Raw genomic sequence first — 27,490 nt, 5'->3', positions numbered from 1 at the left:
TGTCTGTGGAAAAATGTTTCTGTCTTTTGAAACATGTTCTTGGTAAAAAAGCCTACCCTACCTAGATTTCTTATCTCAATTTCACACCTAAAGTTTAAATGCAAAGCAAACTACCACAACCACAAAGTGACAAGTTTGTACCTGGAGACATTTGGCATGCAGTCAGAACACTTGCTGAATTTGATATATCCAAGAAAAAAGGTATTTTTCCCACACATTGACCACTTCCGAAATCCATGCAGTCGCTCATGATCAGTTATGCCTAGGTAACATTTTCAAACCGGTGCCCGACCACGCAGCTTTCAGGAACAAAAGATATGATACAAAAGACTTGGGCCCTGACTCTATCAAAATATCAATGATAGATCAGGGCCCAAGTCTTTTGTATCATATTTTCGTATTGACTCTATTCATTGCGCTGACTGCGGACCATCAATCGGGACGAAACTTATGATGGACTATTCCGCAGCCGACCGATGATGATGATATAAAAAACACCAAAATTCACAAAACGTAAAAGGAGAGTCGTGGGCATGATTTGTGTTTATTTCTAGGTATACCTTTTTATTTTTTTTTTCGTTTCCTAAAACAGCCCGGCCAGGCTCCAGTTCGAAAATGTGACTCCAACATTACCAGGATCAGCGTTTTCCACAGATTTTTCTTTACTTGAAATTCTCTCACACCCAAAAATGTCATCCACACAAAAGTGTAACTGCTACTGAAAAGATACAGCAAGTGTTTTGGCTTCTAGTGATTCTTCGGTACTCATTAATCATCATCGCTGATTTAATTGAAATTTCTTTCGTGATTATCTCCTGTTGTGCACGAGTTAATTCCTAACATCGTAGATTTCAACATTTTTCCTTCTCCCAACAGATTCCTGCGACTGTGGAAGATGTCAGTGTTTTCCCGGAACTGAAGGAAACGTTGACGGAAAAGGGGGTAATGTCAGCGTAAGGCTAATTAGAAATTTCATATGTTGATGAAAAAATTAGTTATGTCAGCGTGAAATTTATTTAAAAACGAGTAATATCAGCCTAGAATTAATCTGAAAATTAGTTGTGTCAACCTAAAGTTGATTTTAAAAAATGACTTACTTCAGCCTAAATTTCACTAAAAAGGAAAATATACTATGAATGCTAAAAATGATATTTTTCCTCACAAACTGTTAGCCTACAGTTTGTAAATCAGCTCACGAAGATGAGACAGCTCCGCCACCGAAGGACTTAATGAACGAAAACGAAAACGTCAGAAGGTTCCCCTTTTAACAGGAATTTTCTGTAACAATCAAGTAAAATGATATATTTTAAAATGCAATTTTAGCTTCAAGTAAAAGTTGAGTTTCAGCATGGACGGATTTTAACCTTATCATGTACATGTGTAGATAAAATGCGAATATTGATTGACATGGTTTTAAAGAGAGAATTTAAATAACATCAATTGCAATACTAAACACAAACTAATTGTATAACTGACTATGCATTGCGGTGAACATTGACCGATCATATGTATAGACATAATCCCCGTCTAATATACCGTGTAAGAAACGTTAGCTGTAGTTGTTGTGTTGTTTTTGTAACTTTTTTAACAAAAATTTGTTTACGTAGCCGATGCTTTTTTGTTGGAGGGATTTAAAAGGAATAGAAGAATGCTGCTTGCAATTGATTGGTTGCTTAAGCATGAAGCGTGGAGACTGTCATATCAGCTGTTTGCACGCGAGTGTGCTGGCATCTCAGGGACATTTTGCGTCAGGTTACAGAGTGTGATTCTGGGGGGGGGGGTCGTTCTACCGGTAGAGGTCAGATCGGAGTCTGCTAGGAATGGGATGGGATGGTCTTCCGTTTATGAAGACAAAATTCCCAGTCGATTCATTGGAATATTGTGGCATGATTCGAAGATGAAAAGTGCTGTCTCATAAACATGCATAATTGAATTTGAGTGCGCGAGAGTGAGTGAGTAAAGTGAATGAGAGCGAGTGAGCGGGAGAGTGAGTGAGTGGGTGAGTGGACGAATGAGTGAGTGCGTGTTTTGGTGAGCATTTGAATCTGCAGACTCCGATCTTGATCACCGGATCCCAAGATCTACCGGTAAAATCGGGGATCCCGCCAGATCGCCATCTTAATGCCTGACATATCTAATCCTCGCCTCGCGTATCTAAATATGGAACCAACTCTTCCGGATATGTTATCTATTATATCTAGGAAGCGGGTAAATTGCGGGGATAATTTATCATGACAATTATGTACACAATGTGTGGGGGAAAAGGTGAATATTATAAATTAGTGAATTTGTACAATCAGTTTTGTCCCAAATGTGGTGTTGACGAACAAACAGGTTTATGTTTATGAATTGTCAATTAATGTTGATGTTATAGTCTTTTAATAAATTGACTGGTTTAGTTGGATTATTTTTATGAATGAACGTTTTTTAAAAATTAACTTTATGAATTAACCGGTTTATCATGATTGGTGGCTAAACATCAAAGCCTGTACTAATATGGTGCAATAGCTGTAGAAAATACTTCATCAAAATTGAATAAAGAGAAAAGATTGGGAAGAATTGCTTGATGTCTTTATTGATGTATGTTAAGTCTGATAAGTGCCATATTACAGGTTTGACAGCAATCCCATTGCGTGAACATCATTTTTACAGGAAAGCTTGCCTTGCGTCCTGGTCGACAATCGAGCGGCGACAAAGATTATCTACGTCGAATTCGACATGTTTCTATAGATGGAACTGATGCTTGTATACTCTTAAGGCTTACTATAGTAGTGTGTGATAAGAGTCATCGGTGTGGAAATCAACTTTAATCGATGTACCTTTAAAAGTACGAGCTTGTCGTATACAGGCATTTCATTTGACGTCATCTTGGGTTACATGTGAATGTACGTCCAGTACAAATCTTAACTACCATAACGTCAATGAACGTCTAAAATGTCGGAGATCTTTCTCTCTTCTGCCGCCTCAACGTCCTGTTGAAAGTAAACCAGGATGATGACGTCACTCGTCAGGGCACCAATCAGCCAGATGATGACAAATATGCGGTCTATCACCATGGCAACCTGGAGGATGGGGAGAAGATGGCGTTGAGGTCACGCACAGGAAATAAATCGGACGAACAATCACCTATTTCAAACGGCCGTGGAAACCAGACCAGGTAAAAACCACGTCTGATTCATTTCTCATTTCTATGGAGGCAAGGTATGTTCTTATTCTTTATGTCTGTTACCGCTAATACCTAGGCGATTATTGTACCTACAGCCATTTCTGTGGTCTGCTCGGGGTCCTGCAGCTGTTGGATGTCTGAATGTGTGTGTGTGCTGGCAGTGTGTGTGTGTGTGTGTGTACTTGTGTGTACTTGTGTGTACTTGTGTGTTCGCTGTAGGATGTTTGTGTGTACTAACTGCTGTCCATTCAAGACGTTACGCATCCTTTGGGTCCAGTAGCTGTGAACTCACAAACTAGTGTCCATTAAGGAGGTTCCACACCCTCCGTTCCTGGGTCCAGCGGTTAAAGATGTTTGTTTTTTGGCTTATTTATTTGTTTGTTTGTATTTACGTACAGTTGTCCATTCAGGGGTCTCCGTTTCCTCAGGGCCGGGGTCCAGCCGCCGTAAGATGTCGTCAAACTTGTCCGACAGTTCGTCAAACTTCTCAAAGTACTGGGCGGTCCCAGCCAGATCTGGGCAAAGAGGCAGACACAAACAGGTAAGGTACATGTTTGCAGTAAAGCTGACATACACCGCCAGAATGTTGAACAATAGCGTCAGTTATGTAGTTAAGTTGACGCTGCCATGTGAAAACTCAGACCTGCGGTAAAGCCAACGTTAACCTCCTGAGCAGAACAGACCTGCCAAACATGTGTAAACATGTAAACATGCAGTTCTTTGTTGACAATGTGCAGGTCGCGGCCAATTGGCGCGCCACATCCGTGTGTGGTTTTGGGACCATTTTGAATGATGAACCTTTTAGCTCGGTGGACGTTACTTCGCTGCGAAGCAAAATTAGACAGACCAGACCGTTTGTAGCAAGAGGAAGAGATTAAATGTCAATGAAGCTCGTAGTGTAGCAACACGCTATTATTGAAAAGGACGTCGCACCTTTGGCCGACGTACACAGAGACGCTTTGGAATGTGATCTGGAGATGGGCACAGGGCGGAGCGAATCCTCACTGACGTCATGAAGTGACCGCGCATGCGCAGTACGTCTGATGAGCACGGGGCTGTGGTGCAGCTTGTCTCGCGGGTTGGGCGTGGTCAGGATCCCGTTGTCCTGGAGACGGCGAGAAATGGAAATTATCTTTTTTAGATTATAAAAAAAAGAATTGTTTAAATCTTTTCTATAGCAAGATTTTTTTTCTGCTTCAGTGAGGCCCATTTATTGTTTTGTCCCTTAACGACCTGAACGATTCACCTCGCATGAAGTTATAGCGAAGTGAGCGCATAAAGATATAGCTTTCATACAGAACAAGTTTGGTGCAATGGGCCACCGTAGTAAACACCCCCCTGTTATGGCGGTGATAACCTTAAAATTAAGCCTGAGCCTGACCCAAACCCTAACCCTAACCCTAACCTTATAACCTTAACCTTATCTCTAACTCAAACCTTATCCCTAACCATAACCATAACTATAACCATGACTGTAACCCTTACCCTACCCCTATCCCTAACAATAACCATAACCGTAACCTTTACCTTCTCATGGCGGCCATCCCCCGCCCCGTCCTCTCCGGGAGCCGTAACCGTAACCGCAACCGTCTCCGTAACGCCTCTCCTGTCCTGGCGGCGATCCCCCGCACCTTCCCCGCCGGCAGCCACCGCAGACTTGCCCAGCAGCAGGCGGCGCAGCAGGCCGGGCACCGGGGCGCTCAGCGGGCGGTGGTGAACCTTCAGCACCACCACGATAAACAGGATGGAGAACCCCACCAGCGCCATGGTGTTGTGGAACCATACGTCTGTGGCGGGAAAATATGGCGCAAGTCTATGGGGGGAGAATATGACTGAACTCACGTGAGCCACAAGTCTGTGGCGGGAAAATATGGCTGTCTGTAGTCACGTGGCCTAACATGAACCATAAGTTTGTGGCGGGAAAACATGACTCGTGTCACGTGGCTTTACATGAGCCACATATCTGTGGCGGGAAAACATGACTGAAGTCACGTGACCTTACTTCAGCCACAAGTCTGTGGCGGGAAAACGTGACAGGAGTCACGTGGCCTTACATAAACCACATATCTATGGCGGGAAAACATGACTGGAGCCGTACGTGGCCTTACATGAGCCACAAGTCTGTGGCGGGAAAACATGACAGGAGTCACGTGGCCTTACATAAACCACATATCTGTGGCGGGAAAACATGACTGGAGCCGTACGTGGCCTTACATGAGCCACAAGTCTGTGGCGGGAAAACATGACAGGAGTCACGTGGCCTTACATAAACCACATATCTGTGGCGGGAAAACATGACTGGAGCCGTACGTGGCCTTACATGAGCCACAAGTCTGTGGCGGGAAAACATGACTGGAGCCACTTGGCCTTACATTAGCCACAAGTCTGTGGCCAAAAAAAAAAAAAAACTGACTGAAGTCCGGGAGCTAGTACAGGGTGAACTCTTAGTTCCAGAGACAGCCCGCCCACTACTGGACTACACACGTGACCTGATGCATCACGTGATGCATGATGCACAGTAAAATGCGGAACGAACGACGAAAGCTCACCGATGATGGGCACGTGCGCGGTGTTTCCTGGAAGCTCCGCCTCCACGGAGTAGAGGAACAGGATGAGCACCAGGAAAATGGTGACGTTGTACTGCACCCGGACCGGCATGGCGGAGGGGAGGAGCATGCCGAGAAACGTGAGGGCTTGCAGCAGCGCGCACGGGAGGATTAACTCCACCACCTGTAAACAAACAAACAAACAAACAATCAAACACGTCAGGGCCTGCAGCAGCGCGGACGGGAGGATCAGCTCAACCACCTGTAAATAAACAAACAAACAAACAAACACACCAGGGCCTGCAGCAGCGCGCACGGGAGGATCAGCTCCACGACCTGTAAACAAACAAACAAACAAACACGTCAGGGCCTGCAGCAGAGCGCACGGCAAGATCAGCTCCACCACCTGTAAACAAACAAACAAACAAACAAACACGTCAGGGCCTGCAGCAGCGCGCACGGCAGGATCAGCTCCACCACCTGTAAACAAACAAACAAACAAACAAACACGTCAGGGCCTGCAGCAGCGCGCACGGCAGGATCAGCTCAACCACCTGTAAACAAACAAACAAACAAACAAACAAACACGTCAGGGCCTGCAGCAGCGCGCACGGCAGGATCAGCTCAACCACCTGTAAACAAACAAACAAACAAACAAGCAAATATGGCAGGACAGGCAGGTCCGGGAGGATCAGCTCAACCACCTGCAAAGTGTAAATATCCAAAGCGTCTGGACGTGCAGCACGGTATTAGCGTCACCACCTCCGGAAACTGTGGACCTAAGTAATATATAACAAACGTACATGCATGGCAGAGGAGCCACCTCTATACACTGAACGATCAAGACTTACTCTTACACGACTTTACGCCAAATACGTAAAAATTATCACGAGGACGAAATTCAACAGTGAGGGTCACCACACATGCATTGTTTTGGTGCACCAATGAAATAGCATTCCAAGCAGATCTGCTCGTTTGTGGACAACAACTTTCCTGTTAGTTACCCAACTCAGAGAAAGATAAGCAAAAATACTAGCACAGTTTATGGTTTGTGGTTACATAAGTAGGAATAGGATAGTATCTCCTGTCCCTAGATCATGAAGTACACCTCACCTTGAAGAAAGGTTTCCGGCGAAGCATTAGGCAGACGGTCAGTTCGCTGTGTGGATCTCTCCATCCTATGTGAGTCATCATCTCCTGTTGTACAACATCATCATCACATCATTTTACCATGGCACACGACACCATCTCTTCATGCACACGGCATACGGTCTATTTTGTATACAATCGGAATTATTTGTTCTATGCAGTGGTTATGCAGGCACAGTTCTGTGCACTATTTCTGCAGTCAAAGAACCGTTTATGTAGCTAGCCTCGTCTGCGCAACGTACTGTCCGCTTATGCAAAATCTACACTGTGCCAGGTCCTGAATATTGCCCGTTAGGCGCGTAACTCTGCGTGAGCAGACAGGCAGCTTTACCTGTTTAACAGGAAAGCCTATTAGATCCCAGTCGGCCTCCTTTTGCATTTCAGCAGTGAAGGACATGTTCTCCCACCGAAGTTCGTCCCATCCGTACAGCCAGGATCCAAAACGTCTGCAACACACAGGGAATTGAAGTGAAAAACATAAGCGTAAAGGCTTAATTCCATTGTCTAATAGGAGTAGGGAGAAAGTAAACGTTGAACAGAGACGAGGGGTGACACGTACAGGTTATGATATAGAAAGCCCCAAAAAGGTCAAACACATAAAAACAGCCGGCCACGTCGAGCCCCGTCTTCGGGAGTACTGTTGTTGCAGTCAACGAACCTTCGGGCGAGTCCCAACTTTCTTAAAAGTGTTTGTTAGTTAAAGGTTTTCCAAGATGGTCTTTACCAACACAGATCAACTTGCTAACAACTCTATAAGCTTAAATAAAGACAAAATGAATCAAAAGATGAAAAAAAAAAGATTGATTAAAATGACTGAAAAAGGAAATAGATTCAATAGAACAAGAAAAAGATTGAGGTCAAAGGAACGCAGACGGAACAGACCAAGATGTACTACTCACAGGGGGCAGCTCTGGCTGTCAAACGGGAAAGTAAAGAGGTCGACCTCACACCCCGTCACCAGAATGGTTTGTCCCCTGCAGACGACAGTACCGTTGTCATGGAGACGCACGTGATCACAGACCTCCAGCCGTCCTTCTGGGTCCTTGTCGTCGTTACTGGGAAAGATTAGGCACAACGTCAGAGAGTGAAGACTCTGGACCGTCTTTATATGAGGACAAGGCTTTACACGACCAGCACTTAATGGAAATTTGGACTAATTTGTCGGTCTACTGCTAACCCTCGGGCTCCGACGTGACTCTAATCATAGCGACGTCTCGTCGTTTTAGATCATTACACTACCATACTATTCATCTGACTGTCCTTTGAGCTGATGCTACGTATGATTTTGTATTGTGATTCGCTAGCTACATACCTACGGTCTTGTTATGGCATCATGTGGGATCCTGCAGTATCAATAGTCACCGCATCGTGGCGCTGTAGTCGACCACCACGGTCACTCATTCAAGTAAAGGTTTCACTCATCTAGTTCTTTTTTTTTAATATACAAAGTCACAAACCTTCATACGAAGAAACAGAAAATAGTCGGTGTCAAGAATATTTTGACGAGCACTCATGTTACTGGGAAACTCAGGTGCTCTCTTTTAGGGTCAAAGGCCACAACATGGTAACGACGTAACCAGTTGCTGTGCAAAAGTTGGAAGTTCGGAGACTCGGTTTTCGGAGCTGCAGTTTGGCCGCAGGCTGGCCAGACGGGCCTACTTTAAGTCACAGCCGAGATTTGTGGCCGTCCTGTTGGAGGAAACTTCGCCGCGCACAACGTCAAAGGTATGACTCTCAAGATCACGCGCGATTAGGGTGGGAGGGGGGCATCAGCCGCATGGGAGACAGCTCAAGTCTTCCCATAATCAAACAAGATACATTATGCGCACACCAGTGTGTATGTCCTAATTATTATCATTACATGCAGCTATGTATCGATGAATAATCCTGGATGTTTGTAATTATTTTGTGAGATAATGATTCACTGAATAAAAACTGTATTGCACAACAATTGTATACGATACAAAGTATGGCATATACCAGTACATAAGCACAGTTCAATAAGGCTAATCTACCAAATCAGGAGTATGTAGTAGAAGAAGAAAATAGGCCTTTACTCACGTGTTCAGTAAGTAGAGGTCAGGTGACCACAGCAGGCTCTTCGGTAAGATCCGGGTACTTTTCCCGGGCACTGACGTCATCAGTCTCTTATCGGTCCATCGCTGGGCATCATGGGGGAAAGGGGTTGATTTGTAATTAATGAAAATGTACCAGACCGAGCTTTATGATTCCTTTTTGGATTGCATCTCACTTATATTAAGCCTAATTAGAATGTCCCTTTCAGTCTCGGTGAAGCGTTGGCGTAACGGTTAGGGCATTGGGCCCATAATTCCCTGACATGCCCCTGGCGTTGTGCCCTTGGTAAAGGCACTTCACAGTTAATTTCATGACTTTCCTTATTTCCCCCAGGTGTAACAATTTTTACCCAGTTGGGGTCATGTGGAGGGTGGTGAGGGGTTGGTCCCGCGCGCTTCCAACACCTTGCCCTAGTAAAATACAGTGGATAACAATGCAAGTGCCCCCAGGGCCTCAGAACCTTAAAGTTTATAATTTTTACTGCTCTACTTCATTGCTGATGGACTGCCTGCTTTGCACACAGTGTTTGCATGGGTTACTGATAGAATACTTCCGTCAACTGCTGATCGACTGTTTGATATGTCTCACTGTCACTCGCACACAAGGTGAGATGATGTTATATGATGATGATATCTCACAACTAGCTTTAACCTTACAAGTGAAACGTGTGATCTTACCAACTGGAGATCCACTAGAGTCGTCAGAGTTTGGCTCTTCACTCCCTGTGAAAAGGCAGAACAACGGGCAGTCAGAGATCACACACACAGACACGGAAACAGACACGCACACACAAACATCAAGACACACACAAGACACAGACACATGCACATGTACGAACGCACACGCACACGCGCACACAGATACAGACACAGACACACAAAGGCACAGGCACACACAGAGACACATACAAGGCACAGAATATACACACACACACGTACACGTAAACATACACACATACAGACACACACACACACCAACACACACACACACACACACACACACACACACAAACATACACAAACACCATAGACACAAGCACAAGATCAAATCGACCATTTCCAAGGGGAAAGAACATGTTTTTGCAGTCATTTGAACAGTCACTTTGCAGTTTTGTTTTGTGCCTGTTTATGCCATGACGTCATCACATCCGGGTACTCACCAACTCATGAACCTCCCGGACGGACAGGTCCAGCCACACCACGGTTGGGGGCGGTTCGCTAGTGTCAGAGGGGAGGGTCTCACTCTCAAGAGTTGGGGACGGTTCGTTGCTGCCCGAGAAGACGGTCCGTTCCCCGTCGGTTGGCCGCTCCAGTCTGTTGTAGTCCGCTGGTACGGTCGATGAAGGCGCTGATTCTGCAGCACTCCGTCTGTAACTTCCTAAGCAACGCAAGTAATGTTACTGTATTAGTGTCTTGGGTCGGGCACAACGGGCTCTCTCTGTGGAGTTAGCCCGGGTTCAGACAAAATAGTGGCTCCTCTAGGAAGGACAAACTGGACATGGGTTTGAAAATTTGTATAAATCCTTTACTGTATTAGGGCCCATGGTCGGGCATACCGGGTCTTCTCTGTGGGGTTAGCCCGGGTTCAAACAACTATGGGACATGGGTTTGAAGAAACACCCAGCTTATTAGCTCCAATAGCCTTACAAGCCTCTCACTTAGAACTTCCTGAAGGAATTTGAAGATGCCAATAGCCGATAGGCATTAGAAGCTGATGCAAGGGTCATGAGCGACAGGGATTAGAGGGGTGCTGGGCTTTAGTGTGTTTTGTAACGAGCGACAGGGATTTGTCACGAGCGACAGGGATTAGAGGGGTGCTGGGCTTTAGTGTGTTTTGTCATGAGCGACAGGGATAAGAGGGGTGCTGGGCTTTAGTGTGTTTTGTAACGAGCGACAGGGATTTGTCACGAGCGACAGGGATTAGAGGGGTGCTGGGCTTTAGTGTGTTTTGTCATGAGCGACAGGGATTAGAGGGGTGCTGGGCTTTAGTGTGTTTTGTCATGAGCGACAGGGATTTGTCACGAGCGACAGGGATTTGTCACGAGCGACAGGGATAAGAGGGGTGCTGGGCTTTAGTGTGTTTTGTCACGAGCCACATTTTTGAGACACTGGCGCCAACTCCCGGAGGATGGCTTGACCTGAACTGAACTGGTCAGTGCTTGAGTATCAGCAGTAGCAATCTAACCGGCTGCACAATTGCGAGACTATCTTAATTATTCATGGTTGAAACAAGATCAAATAAGTGCCTTTTGGTCACGGCAATTGTAAATGTACGTATGTCTTGGCACCCTTGCTGCCTGCTATTGTCTGCAATTTCAATAAAATAAGATAAAACGCGTTGGGCTTAGTTATAAGTAATCTTTGTACATATCTGACTTTCATCGAATAAGCACGTAAATATGCTATGAAATGCTAACTTCTTTTTTTGGGGGGTCCAGATCCTTCCAGAAAACGGCAATATAAACCCTATAACGGTGATCCTTACTCAGCGGTGCTGAAATGAACAGAAACCATAACTGCACTAAGTCTGCTTTTTACGTGGTCCTTGGCCACACTCAAATGTCCCGTTTCGACACTCAATGATCACTCCATGTGATCTGTAGGCTTGTATAAATACGACCTTTACGCTATGTGATGATGTAATCTTTGTTATCTGCTCCTTACATCTTCTCTTATGACCTGAATTTAAAAAAAAAAACAGCCTGCGGGCAGATTTAAGCTTCTCATGAGTAAGCAAATGGACAAGAAATCTCACCTGCGCTGAGCATGACGCATAGCAGCAGAAACGTGCCGGACGGCATGGCTGGCCATCAGTGGGGCCCTCGGTATTCACTTGGAACCTCGGTGTTCAGTTGGGCCCTCGGTCTCCAGCGATGCCCTCGGCTTTCAGTTTGAACCGCGGTTTTCAGTGGGGCCCTCGGTCTTCAGTGGACCCTCGACCTTCAACGGGTCCCTCGGTCTTCAGTGGGGCCCTCGGTCTTCAGTGGGGCCCTCGGTCTTCAGCGGGGCCCTCGGTCTTCAGTAGAGACCTCAGCCTTCAGTGGTGACATCGGCTTTCAGTTGGAACCGCGGGTTTCAGTGGGGCCCTCGGCCTTCAGCAGGACCCTCGGCCTTCAGTAGAGACCTCAGCCTTCAGTGGTGACCTCGACTTTCAGGCATCGTCTGTGTGGGCAATAGAAACACTGTCCAGGCAGACACTTGATGCGAGGGAACTCTAAGTAGTCAGCTTGAGCTGGAAGGCCATAATGAGGATGGCTGCTGACCAGACCTGTTGACCCTATCTGTATCTATACCGATATCTGTATCCGTATCCGTATCTATATGTGCATCTGTATCTGTGTATCTGTATCTATATCTGTATCTGTATATCAATGTTTGTATCTGTATCTGTATAGCCGGTATAACCGCCCTTCGGTGTAACACACTAGCTTCGCAGACACGCGGCGCGGCAGCGGTAGGTTATATCACACCGAACATCCCGTCACACCTAACTTTTGCACATCTGCCATGCTCTTTAACTGCCTCGGGTGCCGGAGAGCACAGGGGCTCATAACTCTAGGCTGGCTCAGTTGCGGCTAGCTAAGAGGCCGTTCCTACAGGTCGCACGACTTATTCACGACTGCACATTGCAGATGTTTTGTGAATGTTCGTGGCTGTGTCGTACGAAAAAGATCGTCCTAGCTACAGCCACTCTATACGCCTAACAAGGACAACCGCACTGCCTGGCGGCCACTCCTTGATTAGGAAACACCTCCCGCTATTCGTAACGAATGAGAAGTTGGCATACACGGTACAATTGTATATAACGTTACATATAAGTTTCGGACTCCAGGAAGAATAGCGGTACCACTTCGGTGGTATCGCTAATGGAGATCCTAATAAAACAAAAACAAAAACATAAACAATGGCTACAATACATCGAGAATTCCCCATGCTCTTTCAGACAAATATAATGAAAAACGACCCCTACTCGCAGAGTTCTCCGGTAAAGACTGCCAACCTCGAGCTCCCCAGCTCCATGTAAGGCTACTGCCTTGCCAGCTCAGTAGAAGCGTGAGTCAGCCAGACAGTGTCGGGCAGACGAAACATCAAATAAACCACCCAGAAACTTGTCTCTCTCATCAAGGTCTTTTCTGTAGGAGTGCCAACAGGCATGGCAATCACGTGACCCTGACGTCATTATGCGTCCACCAAGACTGCTCAATAGTCGTAAGGGTTTGCGATGGAAGTCTTGGAAAAGTAACAGATCGCGATGTTACAATATTTGTTTGTGTACATATGACATATACATTGTAATTGTTTTGTGTTAATGGCAATACTTAACGGCTAGGGTCACATTGTTAGCATCTACACCTAACTGCAATGTGGAATAGAACAAGCTGGTATTGTCCTGAGGAAGCTTAAGGTGACAGGTGATAGAAGTGTGACTGTCTTCTTCATCCAGTAATTCTCCAACCTAACGCAACCTAATACAGTTACTATTCAGTTCAGTTCAGATCATCCTCTTTTGGGAGGTGACATCAGTGTCTCCACTCGTATTATTCAAAGGAAAATTTGTGAAAACACTTGTTTTTTTACACTGCGAGTTGTAGTCTATTACACAGCTTTTTACACCCAATCGAAGTCTTGCAGAACTGAAGTAGTACAGCCTGACGTAGACTTTTGTAGTAGGTAAAGAGAAGTAAACTACAATGTGTAATACTACAGTTAAAGGAACTTCAGTCTAAAGCGGGTCAGAATTCTGATGGCAAAAGTTCAGAACCTGATTAATTTGAAGGTAATTTAGACTGTCTCATTCCTCAGTTTGAGACTGCGGCTTTCCAGGAACAGAATTAGCTCGGTAATCAGCTCCCCTCTCTGTGACCAAACCACGTTAGAATGTAAAACGGGCTCCGGGAATTGAGTTACCCTGTGATTAATATTCATCAGTAGAAGTCAACTCGCCCAAATGGAGTTGTTGCCAGCTCGTCAGCATTTGCTAATCTGATTAAGCCCCAGTTTTACACGTGGGTCTCAGCTCCCATTTGACCACTGCTCGCACCTGATATACATCTTGTAACGGCACGCAGGCTCTAATGTTCCCGTAACGCGTTTATCCACCTGCAGAGCGGACCGGTCATCAGTCATTCCCCGGCAAATTAAGTGGAATCTTAGAGGAACAGACAATTTGTGACCGGTCTCAAAGTGGCATCTTGATTAGTTGGCATAGACTGGTTGAGTGGCCAGGGTAGAGTTTTTGTATGTCACGGGGGCAGGAGGATCATTGTCCACGTGTCTGGGGCGCTGTATTAGAAGGTGGGGCCCATTCCTTTTCTTCCATCGCCTCTCACTAACCCCCACCATCAACCAACGCCAGGTATCCATTTTCACACCTTGGTTGAGTAAGGAAATTTGTGAAGAATACATTTCTGAAAGAAACAATGTCTGGCTAGAAACGGAAGGAATTGCACCAGAGTCCTGGCATGGGGACGAGGCCACTCGACGCCTCATAGTGATGAACATACATACATACATACATACATACATACATATTCATACTTGTAAACAAGTTGAAGCATTCACATAGTTTTGCTTCCATTGTTTTCTATCTTTCATCAGTTCGATGAGGTCCTTATCATACAGACCAGTCTCTGCTTCAATAAAGTTCTTTAGCGTGAGGTATGGACGGCCTCTTCTCCTATTTGCTTCTGGGGACCAAAAAAGCAGTATACCGGCTGGTTCGCCATGTCGAACAACAATTGTCCAGCAAGGCTTAACCGGCGTCGCCTGACTTCAGTTGAAATGGATGGAAGAGTCCCACACATTTCTTTGTTTATTGTGTGTTCCCAGTGCTGAACAAGACAATAGAAACTAGAAAATAGAACCTGTGTGTAATTTTTTCTCGACAACCCCACCCCCTTCACCAAGAATGTTATATAACGTCCTTGCCTTCACCAAGAACGTAGTTTGTCATGAATAGATAAAGCTCAATAAACCTATCAAATTGCAGTTTTCAGCAATCACGCAAGTCGTCGCTCGTAACAAATTGGATAACACTAGTAGTTTTCTCCAAAAGTCAGAATTTCCGTATTATTTCAGATCATAAAGTGTAGTTTAAACAAGGACTAATGTCCCCCCCGAGGCATCTTGTGCCATAACGCCTGTGTTTTTTTCCATAACTACCGAATAAAAGCACCGAGTGAGCAAAGCCAAGAGATTTTTTTCACCCCCTGTGGCACATCTACCAGAATAGCGTTACGGCGTCATAACCGATATGGGGACTTATGATTGGTCGACGTTGTGTGACTATATGATAATATCTAATAAGCCAATGTGTGGCACTAGTTTAGATTGTATATGATTATCTTTTCTTTGAATATATATTGTTTCCAACACGGAATAAATGTATACATGACTGGTTTATTGTTTGAGTGAAATTTCTTTGCAGCCCAAATGCTAATTCATTACGTGCAAACAGACTAAGCGTACGATTTTCCCATTCGTGATAAAGCAAGACAAGGTTAAGCCATGCTTAAAGTAACTAAACTATTATTGATAGTATAAAGTAACTAAAAGATCAACCGGAAAATGACAGAAGGCCGTATTCACAATCCTCCATATTTATTGTGGGTTCCTCTGATATCTAATCTGTTCTCACGTGATCCCCCCCGTTACAAACGGAGGTTTGAGTCGTACCGACGTACAGTATGTGGATGACGTCGGTATAAAACCGCTCACCACGGCAGTAGACTATCGGTTATACATTCATTATACCAGCGTGGGGATGCTCCAGTAATACTGCATTATACCAGCATGGGGATGCTCCAGTAATACTGCTAAACAATGGTGCAGAAAGACAGAGGCACTTTTACTAACAAATAAATAAATATTAGATGTTATGAAATAAGTAATAAATATGCTATAAAATATGCGAAGACAAGGCGGCGAACTTTCAATGACATTATGAATATAGACTAACTCTGAATGACGTCATGTAATCCGATATTCAAATGAAGAAGCTCTAATATGGTCTATATAAAGAAGATTGAAAACGCTCCATCCGAACACAAAGTCTCAGGGCAAGACTCTGACCCTTCTCAAGTTGAAAGGACAAATCAAGACTACCAGTCACCTTTGACCCATATGCTGACGTCACTTCCGTTCCATGGGTACGTAGCGTAAGCTTTGGGTCATTGCAACTTGAGAAGGGTCAGGTCACTGACCGAAAAATTGTTGGAGAATGTTTTTTTTTCTTTGTGTGCGGATATAGCATGGAAATCGTTACAATGTTGATAACCGTCACAAATAAAATGTCATGCGAATATAAGGATTCCGATGGATTAGTTACTTTAATTGTTGATATCTCTACCAATAGAGGACGTACAGATTTAGTCAGTCGGTCTCAGGTCTTGTGCACTCTTGTGTTTCTCACTAACAGTCAAACATGGAATTGTTTTGTCGTCGTAAATCGGTGCTTACGTCACGTTAAGAAGACCGTTGTCCTTATTAAATCACTACCAGTAATTCTTGAGCAATTTCGTGTTTGGTGGTGACGTCACGGCCGCCATGTTGGTTAGTTCAACCCGGAAGTGTCAAACACACAAATTTGCTTGTGTGTAATTTAAAATAATAACGTTACTCTAAACATTACACTCCAATCTACCTGATTACTTCCGGGTTTAACCATCCAAAATGGCGGACAACGCTTGCGCCATAGTCACGTGTGCTAATACCCTACGTCATCAAGACTGGCCGTGGTCCTATCATTGCTCTGCCTGATTCTGTGCCATGTATGTTTCGTAGGCGTTGGGCCCAACGACCCCGTCACTCCCGGCATTCCCTGCTGCATCCGGGTTAAGGAGCGCCTCGTCCACCAATCCGAGCAGAGCAGCGAGTAGGGCCTGCCTTTTCAAACGCTGCTCGTCGCTCTTCATGATGTACTCGCTCAGGTTCCGCTTGCTGTGCACTGACCGGTAACCAGGGAAACCGCCAGGCCGGAAGTGACGAGCGTCTTTCTTCTCTCGCCGCCGATCTACGTCGTCACTTCCGGCTGACTCCTCGGGTTCTTCTTCCGGAAACAGCAACTCCACGAGAGGGTCGTCTTCAGCAGTCGCTGCCGGGGGGAACATGGGATTTAGTATAGCCATAGTCTCTCTCACAGTGCTATTTCTCTCCCAATTTCTCTCGCCTTTTACTCTCTCTCCCACTTCCCCTCTCTTTTGTATTACATGTTTTTCTATTTTATTTATGATTTTGAAAACATTTAATAAGATATTTGCTACAGTTACTTGATTAAAAGCTTTTTTTTTGTATTACATGTACTAGAAGAATCATCTGCATCATACACTTCGGCTCCTTTCCTCCCCCTGTCGCTCTATGTACACTAGAGTATGTACCAGCATATCCATTGCGATATTTCTAGATGCTATCTCATTTTCCTTCTTTGTTAATTATACAATAATTATTATGTATACCACTACTTTACTTCCTATGCAATTAGCTTTATGAACTTGCAATTAAGTTTAAGTGTGGCAAAGTCTTACCCAAGGCGTCCAGTATTGAGTGTAGCCAGCCCAGATAAAGTGTGGCAAAGTCTTACCCAAGGCGTCCAGTAGCGAGTGTAGCCAGACCAGATAAAGTGTGGCAAGTCTTACCCAAGGCGTCCAGTATTGAGTGTAGCCAGACCAGATAAAGTGTGGCAAAGTCTTACCCAAGGCGTCCAGTAGCGAGTGTAGCCAGACCAGATAAAGTGTGGCAAGTCTTACCCAAGGCGTCCAGTAGCGAGTGTAGCCAGCCCAGATAAAGTGTGGCAAAGTCTTACCCAAGGCGTCCAGTAGCGAGTGTAGCCAGACCAGATAAAGTGTGGCAAAGTCTTACCCAAAGCGTCCAGTAGCGAGTGTAGCCAGACCAGATAAAGTGTGGCAAGTCTTACCCAAGGCGTCCAGTAGCGAGTGTAGCCAGACCAGATAAAGTGTGGCAAGTCTTACCCAAGGCGTCCAGTAGCGAGTGTAGCCAGACCAGATAAAGTGTGGCAAAGTCTTACCCAAGGCGTCCAGTAGTGAGTGTAGCCAGACTAGATAAAGTGTGGCAAAGTCTTACCCAAGGCGTCCAGTACCGAGTGTAGCCAGACCAGATAAAGTGTGGCAAGTCTTACCCAAGGCGTCCAGTAGCGAGTGTAGCCAGACCAGATAAAGTGTGGCAAAGTCTTACCCAAAGCGTCCAGTAGCGAGTGTAGCCAGACCAGATAAAGTGTGGCAAGTCTTACCCAAGGCGTCCAGTATTGAGTGTAGCCCGCCCAGATAAAGTGTGGCAAGTTTTTCCCAAGGCGTCCCGTAGCGAGTGTAGCCAGACCAGATAAAGTGTGGCAAAGTCTTACCCAAGGCGTCCAATAGCGAGTGTAGCCAGACCAGATAAAGTGTGGCAAAGTCTTACCCAAGGCGTCCAGTAGCGAGTGTAGCCAGACCAGATAAAGTGCTGCAAAGTCTTTCCCAAGGCGTCCAGTAGCGAGTGTACCCAAACCAGATAAAGTGTGGCAAGTCTTACCCAAGGCGTCCAGTAGCGAGTGTAGCCAGCCCAGATAAAGTGGGGCAAGTCTTACCCAAGGCGTCCAGTAGCGAGTGTAGCCACACCAGGCGGGCCTGCTCCACTCGGCCCCGGCTCTTCCCCTGCGTCATGGAAACCTCCGTCTGTCTCCTTCTGCAAGAGACAATGTTCGGCGTTATGCGATTGGAAAAGGGGCCTCACCGGGCAGTTCACGGACTGTTTCTGTTATTTTGGGGCGTGGCCCCCATGAGGCCCTGCGGCTACGTATGTCAGGGTACTTTGTGGCACGGCCGGGCCCCGGGGGTGCTTTTTACTCAGAGTTAAGATCAGTCCGGGACCTGGTAACAAATAAATGTCGTAAGCTAGTCGTGAGCACACCGAGAGGTTCACACTTGGGAGGGACCAACTTGGGGACAACCTAGTCTCTACCATAGCATGAAAGTTCATCTGTGTTGGTAAATGACATTGTGGAAAAGACTAAACTTAACGTAACCAACACCAAGTTAGATTGGGACTTACCCCAAATTTTCCCCCAGAGACGGGGGGCGACACAGGTTATCTGGCATTTACGACCCTCTGCTGCAGTCGTGTATCCCTGACGTCACGTCCGGAAGCTACAGCAGACGGGTCCATTCCGTGAACAAGGCTGACGGAGTCGGATGAAAATTTGGGGTAAGTCCCAATCTAACTTGGTGTTGGTCACGTAAAGTTTAGTCTTTTGCACTCTAGTCTCTACCACACCTAAACACCCCTACCTTCTGAGTGGACCCTTCCCCAGTGCGGCGCCCTGTGTCTCCTGCACCACCAGCAGGGCTGCCACCAGTACGAAAAGTAGGGGTGTCTTCTGCATCATTTTACTTCTGAAAAAAAAAGAAGAAAGAAAGTCATTTTGAGCTCCACAATGCAACACTATGGTTACAAAAAGACAAAGTGAAAATTGCTCAGAAATATAACTGCGCCATGGCATCCACTGGCGCTGTAATACTCCGACGGCTGCTGTATGCGTTTGGGCGCTGGCAAACTCTTTGTTTTTGCAATACACCTTTCTCACGCGGCGGCCATGATAGATCGAAGAAGAGGTCAATGAGGCAAACAGACAAAACTTATTTCTAAAACCAGATCCCTTTTAGTTTTCCCCAAACCACACAAATTTTCATGATATAAGATAGAATAATAAATATTACAAGAAGTGTTATGCACCAAAAGATGTAGCAATTTAGAGTAGTGTAGACTGACCCCATAGTCCCTTAAGAGATGCAAAATAACAACATAATAATGCAAATTTTTAACGAATTTGCAGCCATTCACTTATTGGTCGATTTCCTAATTGGCAGGCTACCATTGGTCGAACTGCTAATTATGATGGACAGTCTTTTGTTTGCCACATTGAACTCGTTTTAGATTTATCATGGCCGCCGCGTGAGAAAGGTGTATGGGTACAAATGTTCCATCCAGTGATTGGTGTACAATCAAAAACTCGCGCTCTGCGGGAGTATTGCTTTTAATGAAAAATATTCAGTAGTAGAAGTCAGTGTCCATAAATGCGATTTTGTGGTATGTTGGTATGTTTTTTATAGTGTTCACTTCCTTGACATCAAAACCTCTTTCCATGTTTACGCTTTACCTTCTTAATTGCTTCTGAGTGTCCTCGTGTTTTATGTGGGCGTGTTTTTGATACCGAGAGAGCTGACATAATGTAGCACTCCACTTCAACTGTACAGATGGAGACATGCTCACGGGTGTCATTACAGATTACACAATACCTTGATGGCGTCACACTACAACGTTTGATGGAGCAGACTGACACATGTCATCTTGAGGTGAGCCACAGGTGGGCGAAAATCTAGGCCGCTATCACCGTCCTAGTGAGGAAAGCAGCTTGTAGTGGTGGGCGAGGCAAATCCGAGTGTTAGAAATGGGCCCGTCTGCACAACTCCGTGTGAGTGTTAGAAATGGGCCCGTCTGCACAACTCCGTGTGAGTGTTAGAAATGGGCCCGTCTGCACAACTCCGTGTGAGTGTTAGAAATGGGCCCGTCTGCACAAAGAGATCTAACTAGGCAAGCTCGCAACGCTTGAGATGACATCCATGAAACAGTTTCTAGGTTTTCCGTAGTTTTGAGTGACAGGCCCATTGTCCAATGCTACATGTCTATAAAATCACTGTATTTAAAAAAAAAAATTAAAGTGTTCTCCGAGCGCCTAGTCTTTGCCTGTCTGTCCGCACGCTTCTCCCTTGTTGTGGTCGTCCTTCAAGTTTATTTGTCTCAATCCAGAAATGTTGTACTTCAGTGCACCACTTCAGGATTCTAAACTGGCTGGAAAAAAGCTTTGGTTGAAGCTGTATGGTTGTTTTTTTTGTTTGTTTGTTTGTTTATTGTTGACCTAGTATTAACTTTGGTTGAACCTGTATGGTTGTTTTTTTGTTTGTTTGTTTGTTTATTGTTGACCTAGTGTTAACTTTGGTTGAACCTGTATGGTTGTTTGTTTGTTTGTTTGTTTGTTTATTGTTGACCTAGTATTAACTTTGGTTGAACCTGTATGGTTGTTTTTTTGTTTGTTTGTTTGTTTATTGTTGACCTAGTGTTAACTTTGGTTGAACCTGTATGGTTGTTTGTTTGTTTGTTTGTTTGTTTGTTGTTGTCCCAGTGTTAACGTTGGTTGAACCCGTATGGTTGAACCCGTGTGGTTGCCCCAGTGGTGCCCTCAGGTAACAGGATTTCCGGTTATAACCATTACCAGAGCTTTTGTAGGCCTCCGTCAGTCTTTAAAGCCACGTTGATGCCGAGAGGTGACTGCGGTAACCAATGATGGAAGCCCCCGCCAGGGTGATCCCGTTCTTTTATGTCCAACCCTCCGCTGTACGGTTCATGACATGACGTTCAGAAGCTGCTAACTGCACCCTTATGTACTGCAGCGCTTCTCCCTAAGGGTACATCAACCCTGCAAGTATCGCCCCCTGGGGACTCTAGCGGTACTACACCGGCACCTGCCCGCATGTTCTACCCACAGGGTCAGCCGACCCTCCGATATCAATAAGGACTTCGCCACGGTCATTACTGAGCGGGGGGGGGGGGGGAGGGGCGTTTATACAGCTAACCTCATGCCAGGAGTGAATAAAAGACGCGATGATGGAGATGTGCTCCACGCAGTGTGTGGAGCACGGTTTGTTTTAAAGTCAACCTTTGGCTTCAGACCCATTACTCATCCGTTACTATGCTAACTATCGTGTTCTACCGTTACTATGTTAACTGTCATGTTCTACCGTTACTATGTTAACTGTCATGTTCTACCGTGTTCTATGTTATCATGTTCTACCACGCCTGAGCCTTTATCACCTTCGGAAAGGATGTTCATCTGTGACGGAGGTATTGCGGTTGTCTGAACAATCACACTGAAACACATAGCATACATAAGATAAACATTCTGCAGAAGATCTAGAGAAGGAATTATGAGTTCATTCATCTTAAAATAATGTAACTGTGGAGAGTTTTATTAGAGCAGCAGTAGAATCAATTATTTTCTTTGAGTCAGAATGTTGGACTCTGACAAAAACCCTAGAGAGATGGCTTAACGGCACATGTACTAAACCTCTCATGGAGACAAAGAATGTCAAACAAAGAACTCTACAAGATTACACCGCCTATAGCCAAAACTATTCAGCAAAGGAGACTGCGTTTTGCAGGTCATTGCTGGAGGAAAAAGGATGAAGTAGTGCACAAACTGTTACTGTGGGATCGGAATCACGGAAGCATAGGCAGGGGAAGACCGCAGTCATACACAAAGCAAGCTTGCTGAAAACAGCGGTTTGGACCTGCAGCAACTTCCCGCTGCGATGGATAACAAAGAGGGGTGGAGGAAACTTCCAGTAATGTTTAGATTACGAGCGAGCTCGCCGGAGTGAGTGAGTGAGTGAGTAACTTTGGAAATAAGTTGCACCGCAGGGATAATCCGTTAAGAGGCAGCAAAGTTGTGTCACAAGGTAACACCAATTTTACTTGTCTGACTAACAACAGGCTGTTCCGTTGCGGCGTGTCATCGATTGATTAACGCTAGAAGTACTCCTGAGTTGTTCAGGCTAAAATCAAGAATGCTGCTGCTCATGATCATTTAACACGATGCTTAATGACCTTTTAGAGAAAGTAGCGGCAGCAGCTAATGTGCAAAATAGGTGATGTACCGGCTATACGAAACAAACAAAATTCTGAATTCTACGTCCCATAAAGTAATTTCCTTTTTTTCTGTGTCTATCTTGAAAACGTCAGGCATAGACTATAAGAGCTCGGCTATTTGGACAACCCAAAACCAACAGCGTTCAGCTTTTATAGAAACCACCGGCATCGGGACCTCCTGTGTTTACAAAAGCAGTAATTTGTAGAGAAAGTAGCGGAATCGGGACCGCCCATTGCATCACGGTGTTGACATAACCAGTAAAATGGCATCACAAATTTGTTCCTCCACTTCAGGCAACCCACAGCACACACCACCCATTCATCCATCCCCGGCCCCGCGTCAGCTCACCCCGACAAGGAGCCGCCAGCTACATAAACTGGCGGACAGGTGACTCTGGAGTGGCGTCTTCGGACAAAAGGAGCTTCAACAGACCCTCACCTGCCGCTACCGGCGTTTCCAGGTAACCTGACCAACACACCTGTTGCGTTTTAGCAATGGAGAAACGCAACGTTTTAATCCACGCTACTGTTTGATATTTGTTCTCATGCTAACCACTTTTCATTAGGTTTGCTTCAGATATTGACGTAGTGACGGTTCTGGCAAAAAAACACAAAAACTTTGCAATGTTCCAGGTGTAAATTTGTCTAATTTGATCTGCCAAAAGCCTTGGTGCAAAGATAACACGCAAGCCAAGTTGCAACCTTGTACCTCGGTGAGATGATAGGTCCGGATCACATTAGCTAACTCGGTTCATATATTAGAGTCTACGACATACTGGATTGTTCACAGTCGTGCAAAGCAACCAAAATAGAACACTGACAAGTATATGCTTCACTTTTATGATTCCAGGAGCGAAATTAGAAAACAAACAAAAAACACAAACTCTGATGTTGCCATCAAACACCATAAATGGATCTTCCAAGCGAAGTTGAGAGTTGCAAAGCTAATTTGGCGGCCCTGAGACTGCTGCCGTCAGCAGTTCTCTGTACGGGGGAATGATACCCAGCCATGCCGAATGATAACTACATACGGCACCCCGACCCACCGTTTTTTTCTGTTTTGTTTTGGACAGACGAGGACAATGTGGCATCCGCTGCACTGAAGTCAGTAACTTATATGAACAGTGCCATACACACAGTACTATTTTCTTTTACCACCCCGACCGAAGTCAGGTACCCATTTTTTTACACCTGGGTGAAGTGAGGAAGGCCGTGTAAAGTGTCTTTTCCGAGGGCAAAACGTCGGGAGCACGTCGGGTATCGAACCCGGGACCTCCAGATTCCGAGCCGAACGCTCTACCAGCTACGCCACACGCAACGCCACAGTTTTGTACGGGTCCGCATGTAGATGTCAGGGCGGGGAAAGCTAATATGCCCATCCCGGCTGTGTATATATGGGCATAGGCTTTTACCTGCGGAACACCTGAGTATATTTACCTGCGCGTGCTGGGGCTGGTTACGGCTCCGGATGTGGTCAGGTGAACCCCACTTGAGTAGCTTTTAAAACTGTAAGAACTGTTTGACGACTACTTCGTTAACGTTCAAGTAATGTCAAGCTCTATGTTTTACTGATAAGATACGAAGACAGTAGATGAACAAAACGTGCCTGATAATGTATGTACATGTAACTCCCGGTTATTTGGGGGAATACAGGGATTGCAGGCAGTTTGATCCCTCAAGGTCTTGTTCACGTAGTGTAAGGATTCACTTGGCTACGTTTAGTTAGTGTCGCTTTCGTGTAAAGTTTTGCACCGGTCAAATGGCATGAGTTGTGCAACAAGAGTGTTACGGTAACAATTTCTTAGTCCGTTGACAAAAATTGAAGCCCGGCCGTCTACCTTAGATGGTTGGATTTTAAAAGCCATCAGTGTAAAAGAAAACATATATCAAAGCTAGCGATGGCTTAAAATGGTAATATTTCCTCTGTCTTATGTAGAAATGTATATCTGAACCACCTACCACAAAGATTACTCAAAAACTAGAAAGACCGACCTGCGATTGGTTCTCTGGCTTGATCCGATTGTCGTGTCCCTCCTTAGGCTGTCGTGGGCCTGTCTTCACCGAGTCGCGAATCGTCGTACGTTGTCGTGTGTCAGTCGCGCGTCCCCTTGTGCTGTGTTCAGAAAGAGTCTGGTCCAAGTCGTGCGTTGTCGTGTGCTCCACACGTGCCGCTGTCCTGTCAGTGTTGAGTGTGTGTGGCGCGCGCTCGGCGCCCCTTATATCTCCACCTGTGCTGTCGGCCCGCCCCGTGAGCTAATACCTGCGGACAGGTGGGCGGGACGCCGTGCGTAACACGGCCGGATTAGTCTAACTCTACGTGGTGAACAGGCAAACAATACATCAGTGAATCAATAAAGGTGGAATTAAATCTTGCGCACTGATGAAAGTTTGACTAACCTTCCGTTCTGTAACACAGACAAGTGGGATTGTGAATGTAATGTTTGTAACTGTCATGTCCAAGTCTTTCCAGCAGGGATAGCTCTTTGTGGTAGCCTTTGACTAGTTGGGCATCTAACTCTACGTACGGAACGGGCAAACAATAAATCAGTGAATAATTGAATCAATAAATGTGGAATTAAATCTTACAGGTATGTAACAGTTGTAGAGAACTAGGAAATCAATCTTGACGAACCTTCTCACAATCATAGGCATCTTTAATTTTGTTTCGTAAGGTAAACAGATAAAATCTGTTGTTTTTTCGAAACATGTGAAATACTGGTGTAGGTTCACGTTTCCAAATGAAAGTCAGTCTTGTCGGCTGCTAGGATTTCCAATTAGTGTAATGAAAACATCAAATTCGTTCTCTTGGGCATGGAATGCGATCGACCGGTCACCTTCTTACGCCTTACGTCAAGGAAAGGCGGAACAAATTCAAACGCACCACCGCCCATCATTGCAACATAAAACAGAGCAAAGAAAAGTGTGCGGGTAGTGCAAGATAATTGTGGTGACGTGGGACAAGGGACCGTTCTGACAGGAAATGCTACAGAATGCATTCTTTAGTTCTAAGGGTTTGAATTTTATATTGATAAGCAAATACAATACCGTTTATTCCTTGGAATAACTTGGAAGATCTTTGATAATTCAGAGGCTTACAAGACTGCACAAGTGGGACAAATGTCTATTCTAATAGGAACTGCTCTAGCATTCAATCTTAGATTTTGAGGTTTGTGTTTTGACTTATGTTTCGAAATAAGAAGATGTTTGATAATTCAGGCAGATACCGTCGTACGTGGTGCTGGCAAAGAAGATTTTTTTTTTGTTTGTGGACCTTTGTTTATTCATGAAAGCTCAAATTGCCCTGCATGCCGCGTTTCATGAAGTAATATGAAATAATTAGTCACAGCAGAAATGTAAATAACCAGGAGAAATCTCGTCCCAAAAAGTACTGAAATATTGCCAGCTTAGGGCAAAGGCTTGTAAATACGTCCTACCAGACTTTCAGACGAGGAAGGTACCAAGTGTTTTTTTTCGTCGAAGAGGTTGAAAGGTGAAGGATGAAATTTCATTTCTACCACCCACTTTTATAATCACTTACAAAATGTACCAAATCATTAACCTGCAGAAACATGAACAACTGACTGTGTCACACCACCTGAAAACTCACGCGCCTTTGAAGCAATGTTCAATGTATGGACTAACAGGAACAAACACACCTGATGTAGATACAGATTATGCCGTGATTGTATAATTTTCACTTTCATATCTGACCTCTCTGATTGAGATTCACCTTGATTAACTTTTTAGATAAAATTAATGTACATTTTGTTGCATACTTTGTTATTGCATTTGTATTATTATTTTTCTGTTGAAGACGCCAGGAAGAGTAGTGTCAGTGGTACGTGTGTAATACAACTGCACCAAATAAACCAAACAATCATTCACATGAGAAACGTGCAGTTGGCGCTACCATCACTACTTGTGGCTATAAGCGTGACTCCAGGCACGTCCCGCGCGGCTTTCCGCCTGCCACACACGGGAAACCGTTTACCCGATGGTTTACTGCAGGAAACAGCGCGTTGGCAGCGTAGAGCGTCCTGTCCTGTCTATCCCCGGCGTTGTGGTCCTTCATTTCTGTCTACGACTTTACCAACAACTCGGCTCTTTGCTTCAGTTCAGGATCTTTGAAAATCGCATGGTTATGTATTCGTGGATATCTCATCAACAATTGCTCTTCTTGGTATGCTCTATATCCTCCCACTTTTCTGTCGGACCTATGTTTCTGTACTCGGGAGGCGTGTTGGCAGTGTGTTTGGTCCAGAACCCAAAGGTCCGGAGTTCAAATCTCCTCACATCCCTGGAGAAATACACTCCACGTGCTTTTCCTTACTTCAGTCAGGTGTAAATGAGTGCCTATCTTTTTATATTTCAGCCATACATAGTATGGTGAAATATATTGTATTCGTAATGTTTCTTTCTTTCTTTCTTTCTCCTGTCAAATCTTCAAAGTGATTCATCTCCGCCGTTCCTGGACCGAATGACCTGAAATTTGGCACAAGGTTAGAGTGAGCCAATACCAAAATGTGTTTTTTTCATTTTTTTCATATCTGCTCCTTAAATGATTTTATTAAGGTTTTATTGCAACTTTTGGACCAAAACTGTATAATTTGGCCCCCTGTACCATGGTATTACATCCAAATGACCTGAAATTTGGCACAGAGGTGCCCTAGATACTTATTCAAAGGATCTATGTATAATATTTGGTATAAATCACTTCAAAATGGCTCCTTAAGGAGGTTTTTGTGGGAGAGTTTTGGATATGTGAGATTGAAGTGCCGAGGTCAACGACCTCTAGGTCATTCTGGTGTGTCAGGGCCACAGGTGTGCCAGGTAGATCCATTATCTACCTACCTACCTATTCC

The 27,490-nt window shown here is 45.0% G+C and overlaps 4 protein-coding genes and 1 long non-coding RNA gene across 5 annotated transcripts in view; 1 reads left to right on the top strand and 4 right to left on the bottom strand.

Moving 5' to 3' along the window:
* LOC118413013 overlaps positions 1–27,490 on the bottom strand; it is a 711,153-nt gene that overhangs the window by 484,543 nt on the left and 199,120 nt on the right. The window lies entirely within an intron of this gene.
* Positions 1–27,490, top strand: part of LOC118414515 — a 660,232-nt gene that overhangs the window by 473,029 nt on the left and 159,713 nt on the right. The window lies entirely within an intron of this gene.
* LOC118414495 lies at positions 2,720–5,892 on the bottom strand. Its single transcript, XM_035818564.1, has 5 exons — positions 5,716–5,892; positions 4,694–4,953; positions 4,100–4,271; positions 3,563–3,681; positions 2,720–3,062 (listed from the first exon to the last, which is right to left on the bottom strand). Exons 1-5 carry the CDS (start codon positions 5,840–5,842, stop codon positions 2,919–2,921), a joined length of 822 nt encoding a protein of 273 aa, XP_035674457.1. The 5' UTR covers positions 5,843–5,892; the 3' UTR covers positions 2,720–2,918.
* On the bottom strand, positions 6,099–9,720 carry LOC118414502 (neuronal acetylcholine receptor subunit alpha-10-like). The gene is made up of 6 exons (XM_035818589.1): positions 9,615–9,720; positions 8,923–9,023; positions 7,761–7,916; positions 7,193–7,307; positions 6,826–6,909; positions 6,099–6,192 (listed from the first exon to the last, which is right to left on the bottom strand). The coding sequence occupies exons 2-6, from the start codon at positions 9,000–9,002 to the stop codon at positions 6,106–6,108; spliced, it is 522 nt and encodes a 173-aa protein (XP_035674482.1). The 5' UTR covers positions 9,003–9,023; positions 9,615–9,720; the 3' UTR covers positions 6,099–6,105.
* LOC118414500 lies at positions 15,520–24,840 on the bottom strand. Its single transcript, XM_035818587.1, has 4 exons — positions 24,621–24,840; positions 19,214–19,318; positions 18,514–18,611; positions 15,520–17,028 (listed from the first exon to the last, which is right to left on the bottom strand). The coding sequence occupies exons 2-4, from the start codon at positions 19,309–19,311 to the stop codon at positions 16,679–16,681; spliced, it is 546 nt and encodes a 181-aa protein (XP_035674480.1). The 5' UTR covers positions 19,312–19,318; positions 24,621–24,840; the 3' UTR covers positions 15,520–16,678.

The sequence above is a fragment of the Branchiostoma floridae genome, chromosome 4 (genome assembly GCF_000003815.2).
Source record: "Branchiostoma floridae strain S238N-H82 chromosome 4, Bfl_VNyyK, whole genome shotgun sequence".
In the NCBI taxonomy this organism is placed as follows: Eukaryota; Metazoa; Chordata; class Leptocardii; order Amphioxiformes; family Branchiostomatidae; genus Branchiostoma; species Branchiostoma floridae.
The sequence above is the reverse complement of the archived record's forward strand: the minus strand, read 5'-3'. Positions and strand labels throughout refer to the sequence as shown.